The sequence below is a fragment of the Meleagris gallopavo genome, chromosome 5 (assembly GCF_000146605.3).
Source record: "Meleagris gallopavo isolate NT-WF06-2002-E0010 breed Aviagen turkey brand Nicholas breeding stock chromosome 5, Turkey_5.1, whole genome shotgun sequence".
Lineage (NCBI taxonomy): Eukaryota > Metazoa > Chordata > Aves > Galliformes > Phasianidae > Meleagris > Meleagris gallopavo.
The window spans coordinates 813,770-821,382 of record NC_015015.2 but is presented as its reverse complement, the minus strand read 5'-3'; the positions used below and the strand labels follow the sequence as shown (position 1 = coordinate 821,382).

Here is a 7,613-nt window from a genome sequence, read left to right as displayed (position 1 = left end):
TTTTTGTCTTTGACTGGCAGCGCGTGTGTTTCCAGTGGCTTTAAGTGTAGACTTGGAAACGTACATGAACCGCGTTCAGAAATACCAGCCTTCTCTCCAGATCTCACCTGCCCAGTGTTCAGTAAATCCCTCTAGGGTACTTAGCTCAGCAGTCGGGCAGGGAGCGCTTGGTAATGTCTAGCAGCACTGTGTTGGTTTGACACTGAACCTGACAGAAGTTACAACTAGTGTTACAGTTGCATCCAGATCAGGGCTTGCCTGTGACAAGGCAAACCAGGTCACAGGATTGCATTGGGCACTGTATTTTATTTGTTTGATGTCTGTAAAGTCTGTCTTCTCTAATGTTGTTCTGTTTATACGCTTTTCTGGAGAAGACACAACTAAATTTTTAAAGGTTGTAAAAATTCATAAGAAAGCATTGTTACCAGGCTGCAGTCCTGCACTTTGTAGTTCTAAGTGACACGTACCCAGTGTGAGAAAGCTCAGCAGTGAGGTGTTGCTCTCAGTTCCTGCCTCTCGCATGAGCTGGTGTTTGGGTTATATGCTGTCTCTGGGGAGAGGGAGTGCTATGGGATACTGGGTGGTGCCAAAAGACGTCAGCTACTACGTGAGTGGCAGGGGAAGAGAAGTGATTGTGGAAGAAAAATCTGTAAGAAATTCTATTACTTTAACATTGCTGTTCACAAACTGACTGTTTTGTGCGTTTCTTTTAAGGCTGCAGAACTTCGAGCTTACCTGAAGTCTAAGGGAGCTGAAATCTCTGAAGAAAACTCTGAAGGGGGACTTCATGTTGACTTGGCACAGATCATTGAAGTTTGTGATGTGTGCCTGAAAGAGGATGACAAAGGTTTGTCACTTCAAGTGTTGCCAGTTTTGCTAAACTTAGGACAATTAATGTTTTCAAATGAGTAACCGTGAGCAGAATTTAGAGCTGTGTTGCGTGGCTTGCATGTTAACGCATGCGTATTTGTGAAACTGCAGGTACTTACTTCCAGCAAGGCCATGTGAAATTTGCATTTGCTCTGCCCCTCCCTTCTTCAAACGTCCGCTGCCCTTTGAAGGAGTCAGCAGTGGAGCTAGGCTGTGCTTGTTACGAGGGCACCTGAGTTGTATATGAAACCAGTTTTCCCTCTTAGAGTTATATGATAAATATTCGGTGCTAGCTAATGTTTCTGGTGACAGATCAAACAAGTAGCAAAACAGTCAAGACTAAACATCTGTGACTAGAAGACTAGAAGACCACATTGAGCCAAATCTCTTGTATATTTTGAAGAAAACATTGGTAACGTTGGCGTTTTATCTTTTGCAGTATTTTGCAAAATGAGTATGCGTAGCAGAAGTAACTGCAGCACCAAATAGCTGCTACTGAGGGTGAGTGTTGCTGGGAATTCTAAACAGCTGTATATTTTGTTCTGTGCAGATGTTGAGAGTGTCATGAACAGTGTAGTCTCTTTGCTTCTTATCCTGGAACCTGACAAACAAGAAGCTCTGATTGAAAGTCTGTGTGAGAAGTTAGTGAAATTTCGGGAAGGAGAGCGCCCGTCTCTCAGACTGCAGCTGTGAGTATTTTGCAGAGAAAGGTGTGACAGTCTTGCAGAGGGAGTGCATTATTTTGCACATCTCTCTAAATCAAAGCATAGGATGTCGGATTAAGATGTGTCTATTGTAGGGAAAGGTGTAAAAAAAAAAAGAAAACTGCCTATCGTAAAACAAATAATTGTTATACTTTCTTTGCTAAGTATTGCGAACTTAAAAATGCACAGAGCTTTTGGCTTCTCTGCTGGGACCTGTTATAAAACACTGCTACAATTCAGCGTGGACTTACGGCGCTACCAGGTGCTTTGTACAAGCACACGCCTGACTAGAAACACTGATATGCATTTCTTTTTTCCTAAATGTTTTCCTAAATCTTTTTAACTCAGATTTTTGTCGTTTGTGGTTTAGACTGAGCAATCTCTTCCATGGTATGGATAAGAACACTCCTGTGAGATACACAGTGTACTGCAGCCTTCTTAAAGTGGCTTCATCATGTGGTGCCATCCAGTACATTCCAACGGAATTAGATCAGGTAATTACTGTGGTGCTTCAAGTGGTGGCCTCTGTATTAACCACACTGCATTTCACTAAGTATTACTCGGAGTTGACACAGACCATCTCTTCCTGCTAAAAATTGCTAGAGTCTATGAAATAGAAATGTAGAACACAAAACTTTACCTTTTAAAGGTCTACGTGTAGAATCTAGATCAAGCTGCCATTTATTTTTTGTCTCCAATTCTGCCTGTAGTTCGACGAGGATTTCTTGCGGTAGTAATGAAAGCGAGCAGCTTAGATCAGGAATTGGGGCCGTGGTGTTCCATGCTCTGGAATCGCAGTGTATTGCAAGTTCTTGTCCTTAAGGAGTAACACAGAGAATGCAGACTTCTGGCTCCTTGGGGTGAAACTTCTACATTCTACATGGGGAGCCTGACTGTCAGAGGATGCAGAGGATAGATCTCTGTGAAAGATTGTTTTGAATCCTTTTCTGCTTGAGAGTCAATAACTACAGTTTCGTTTTAGCTTTTTTCCAGTGCTTCCTTTTCACTTGTATTTGACTTAGGTCCGAAAATGGATTTCTGACTGGAACCTCAGCACAGACAAAAAGCACACTCTTCTCAGGCTGCTGTACGACGTCCTCGTAGACTGCAAAAAGAGGTATAAAAGACAAGTAATGGGTCGCTGCATTTTACATTGATGTATTGCAAGTTATATCAGGAGAACTATTTCTCATGGCGCTTTTAAAATTAATCTGAACTAATAATTCAGTCCAAATATACCTGTTGCTTTTTCTTTTGTTTTAAGCAGTCTTGCATTAAACCGTTTCTTAGAGAATATTAATTAGGAGTGAATTACCTACAGACTCCCAAAATAAAACTATTCCTTTTTGTAAATGTTAATCTTCACGCATTGTAGCGTTACGCCAAGTTTATTTGGCATAAGTTTAATTGCACTTTTGACATTTTAGTGCATGGCAGTGCTATCTCTTTTTTAATGACGTTGGGAGGCTTATCAATCAGAGTTAACAGAATCAGTCTTCTAATATAAACATTACCTTTAAGACAAAGATTTCTACCAGTCATCAAAATTAACGTCTGCAGAATACCTGCTTGACTATTTTAAATCATTATCCTGGATCACAAGAGGTATCTTTGATCTAACAAACTTGGCAGACCAGTGTCTTCTGGCACATAAAGCAATGCCGTCTGTACTGTTGCCTGTAAATTAGTGTAAATCTTAATGAGAGTTGTCATCAATTTATCTTGGATACGTGGTGTTTTGAATGTATTGGCCAGGGCTGTTGATACGGGCCGAAGTGGTTTCGGCGTGTATTCCACAACGGTATCAGCCTATCTGTCTAAAAAACCCTGCTGTGGGTTGCGGGCGGAGGGAGAGCAGCATTTCCTGTATCTGCATGACATTGTACTGCTGCAGAAGGAAGCACTTCTGTCCCCCATCCATTTCTCTGTCTGCACACATGCTGGTGTAGGCACTTGTGCAGCTGTACAGCGGACTGGATGGGGAGGTGACCTTTCTGCGGAAGAAAGGCAGGTGTGGAGCTGTCATAGTAGGAGGAGAGTTTTTTCTGGCAGGAGAGTTAGCTTATTCTGGCCTCGTGCAACTGTAGCCTGGAAATGCTGTGTCAGCAGAGCAGGATCATTTTTACTGAATCTCCATTTAGGGATGATTAATCCTCGTGGAGTTGTTACAGTGTGAGCTACAGCATTAAGGCAATTTCCTGTCATTAACGTTAAAATGCTTTTGCACTGACGATACTTCATAACAGATTTACATTGGTCAAAATCATTTCAAAAATGTTAATCGAATTTTATATACGACATAGCACTTCTGTTTTACAGTATTACACTCATAAGCTGTAATGCTCTTACTCCTGAAATATTTCTCATCCCATTGATTTATTCAGAGGTTTTAATTAGCTAAATTCCCATGTTTCATAGCTAATTATGTTTTAACTGGTTTTACTATCGGAATATTAAACTTCTAGCTTTTGTTCTCGGTGCTACGGTAACCTTATTACCAAGGTTATTTAGCAGTTAGCTGCTCAGTTTCAGAAAAAAATGACATTTTTGCTTACCAGTAATATTTTTTAAGTGAGGCATTAAAAACTTCTACAAACCCTGTAATATATTACTTCTGCGCTCAGTGTCCTTACCATCTGTTGCAGTGAGCTTTGCAGTGAATGGAGCAATTTTTCAGAGCGCTTACACTCTTCTCCAGGAAAGAAAACAAGAAGTGACCCTAGCACCTTTGACCTGGTTCACTCTCCTGGATCAGTGGGCAGTATTTGCAATAGTATGGGAAACACACAGCAGCATTCCAGCTGTGGCACACAGGAATGCTGCTCGGTGTAGCGGTATGGGAAGATAAGTGGGAACTGAAAAATAAGCAATAAAAATCATACCTCAGTTACTTTGTTGATTTATGATCAAGGAAAAAAAAAACATTGTTGAAAGGAATGGAATCTTGGTCCTTTGGCTTCCTTTATGTTTTAACTTCAGCTCACGTGGCAGAAGAGATGGCTTTCTCCAGCGGCTGGCTTGGTAACGAACAGCTCCTGAAAAACTCGTTTTTTCAAATCTTTTCCAGTCCCTTTCTGATGGAAGTTTCTTTCTTTCTGATGATCAGAATCGTCTTTAGCTCTTTGAAGAGGCAATCTTATCTTTCCATTGATCAGCTAAAGAAAAATTGGTAGCCGCAGCTGGAAAATTGATAGCTGGTGTCGCGTGTTTCTGGGTTTTTGTATTTGGCAGATGAACTTTGCCAGAGCTTAGTTACCTTCCCTGCTACTCACGATTGATTCTTGCCATAAAGGTTCTATAGTAGTTTTCTACGTCAGCTTGCTTAACGTGCAGCATTTTCCTAGCTGCGTTGGTATGAAACTGCAAGGTAATACAACCCGTTTTCTTTTCCAGTCATAGGTGAAGTTTTGCAGGCAGGCACGTCTTGTTTGCAGCCTAAGAGTTGCGTTCTCCTACGAGGCCTTGAATGTCCTGCCAGGCTCCAGCCTGATGTAGCTTACAGTTTTAGCAGTAACCTTGGGCAAAATGGCGATCTGCCTTAGCGCTCTGAACACCGTAATGTGTAGCGGTAGTGTGATGCTGAACAGAATCAGATGAAGGAATAAAAGGAGTAGAATGATCCTGACGTATTGGTTGAGACTCAGGAGAGTTTCACACAGGAAGCTTGGGAGTGGAGACCAGGCAGGGGATGTGAGGTGGCGGGTGATGCACTTCAGCAGTGGCAACAGCAGTGTGAAAGACAAGCTGTGTTCTGGTCAGCTATGCAGGTTTTTATGAGCGCAGCATGCAGGCTGTTGTTCACCTCTGGCAAAAATGCACAGCAAATGGCAGTTGTTGTGCTGAAAACTGTGTTTCGTAGCTGGGAATTTGATCTATTAGACAGTGTTATTGTGCTCTTTGTAGTCTTGTATTGTGGTCTTCGTAGTTTTCATGGAAATAAATAGGAGGCATTAGCTTTGAAGCAACCTTCATTTGTGCAAAGCTGTCTCAATTTGTTTTATTTCACTATTACGTGGCTGTTCTTCTACACACTAGTATCAGGTGCCAGGACAAAACATCAGCTGACCTCTTTAATAGGAGATAATGCCTTCTTCCCGTGATGTCTGAATATTTGCACTGCACATCTGTGATAGCTGGCAGCACAAAACATCGGCGATATCTCTAGGAGCACAAAACTTCACTCTACAGAGAAGCTGTCAAACAGCAATTTTATGAGTTTTATGTTAAATACCCATATAAAGATAGTCATTGAACTATAAAAAAACAAAAGACAACAATGAACATTGTAGCTTGTGCTGCTACTTAGTTAAATCCATATGGGACCTGCTGGTAGTGTTGTGCAGATTTAGTCCTCTCTTGTGCTGCTTTTGCCATTACTTTAAGTATTAAAGCAATTTGATACGTTATTGTCACACAGTTTATTCGTTTAAGGAAAACTTTGTAGGTCTGCTAGACCCTACTTGTATATATGTTTCGACTGGAATACTGTTAATTTTCTTCACCGGGGGAAATTGGCTGTATCTGCAATTGAAGTACTTTGAAGGAAGAATTTAGCTTTACATTGTAGCTCAGAGAGAACATTATCCTTCCTTCCTGTCCCCTCAGAAAGTACTGCATAAAGGGGATCCCAAGGATATTGCACCAAAGCAGTTGCCAGTCTGTGTGAATGCACGGGGAATTTCTGCAAAGCTCCTGTTCTTATTAGCAGATATTGGTTGTATCTGCACCCAGATCCTACTGTGTCTATACTAAGTGTAAGGAGGCATCAATGAAATCTGTTATCTGTCTGGACAAACTATTGCAGCTACTATCTTAGTAGTTAATGAGGATCCCATAGGAAATAGGATGATGCATTTTTCTTGTTTTGTTTTCTCGCTGAAAACTTTGTAATAAGCATCAGAACTTGCTGGCCTCACTAGTGAGGTGAGAACTGATACATAAAAATAAATAGAAGTTAATTAAAATGACACAGTCTGTCTCTTATCTGTCTTGGAGATGGTCTGCAGTAACACTGAGGAGCCGTTTAAAAAAATTATCTGGGTAGACGAGGCTCAGAGTTTACTCCATTTTCTTAGAACGAACGCTTTTTTTCCCCCAGAAGCTGTCTGTCAGCAGAGCGTCGGGAGCTGCTTGCTTCGTGGCAGCCTGAGTTGCTTGAATTGCTGGCCACTTAAGTTCATCAGTAAAATGAGCAGCTCTCACTCCGAATACTCGGAGACAATCTGTGAAAGAAGAAAAGGGAGCTTTTACGCAGCTGTTTTTCTGACCATAAATATTCTTGAAGATATGCCGTCTTACATTTGAAATAAACTTTGCAGTGCTACTTATTCTGCAATGATTAAATCCAGATGTGCATAAGAGGAGCGTTCTAGTGAACCATATAAAGCTGTTCCTAGCTCAGAAAGCTTTTTCCATAACCAGCAGGTAATTTATCAATTTAAGAGAATGAAATGAAGGGTGAAGATAAACATTTTGTAGAACAAGAATTGAAAGAATACATCTAGTTAATTTGTTCTTTCCACTAGAATTAAAATGGATCATCTACATCTTTTCAAGTGTAATTTAATTTGACCTGCAACATCATGACGGAATTATTTAAATATTTGAGTGTTTTGGAAGTATTTTTTCAGCAATCCTAAGGTGACTTTATTTTTCTTCTTCAGCGATACCGCAGCAAAAGTAATGGTGGAACTGCTGGGGAGTTACACGGAGGACAACGCTTCCCAGGCTAGAGTTGATGCTCACAGGTAATGCTGACCTCCTGGTTTCCTCACAAGTTTTTACTGTATCGCAGTATTATGTTGATTGCTTTATGACAAAGAGTATGGAATGGCCTTGTTGGCAGGAGCCTTTTTTCTACAGCGTGCTGCCCTGATGAAGAGTTTGCAGCCTATGGTAGGTTTGGGTGTTTCTAGGTTCGCTCCACTGTGCAAGCATTCAGGAACAGTTCTGCTCACTGCTGAACTTTCATAAAATAGGTAGTTTACATCAGGTATCTGATCAAAAGTTGAATTGGTGTCCTGGATTTCCGATTTTTTT

At 41.0% G+C, this 7,613-nt stretch overlaps 1 protein-coding gene across 1 annotated transcript in view; it reads left to right on the top strand.

The window, feature by feature from the left end:
* The window catches only part of EIF3M (eukaryotic translation initiation factor 3 subunit M), a 14,763-nt gene that overhangs the window by 961 nt on the left and 6,189 nt on the right, over window positions 1-7,613 (top strand). The window contains exons 2-6 of the mRNA XM_019616041.1: window positions 494-847; window positions 1,421-1,559; window positions 1,945-2,068; window positions 2,597-2,691; window positions 7,238-7,321. Coding sequence (XP_019471586.1) covers window positions 494-847; window positions 1,421-1,559; window positions 1,945-2,068; window positions 2,597-2,691; window positions 7,238-7,321 — 796 coding nt within the window. The remainder of the gene's footprint in view (window positions 1-493; window positions 848-1,420; window positions 1,560-1,944; window positions 2,069-2,596; window positions 2,692-7,237; window positions 7,322-7,613) is intronic.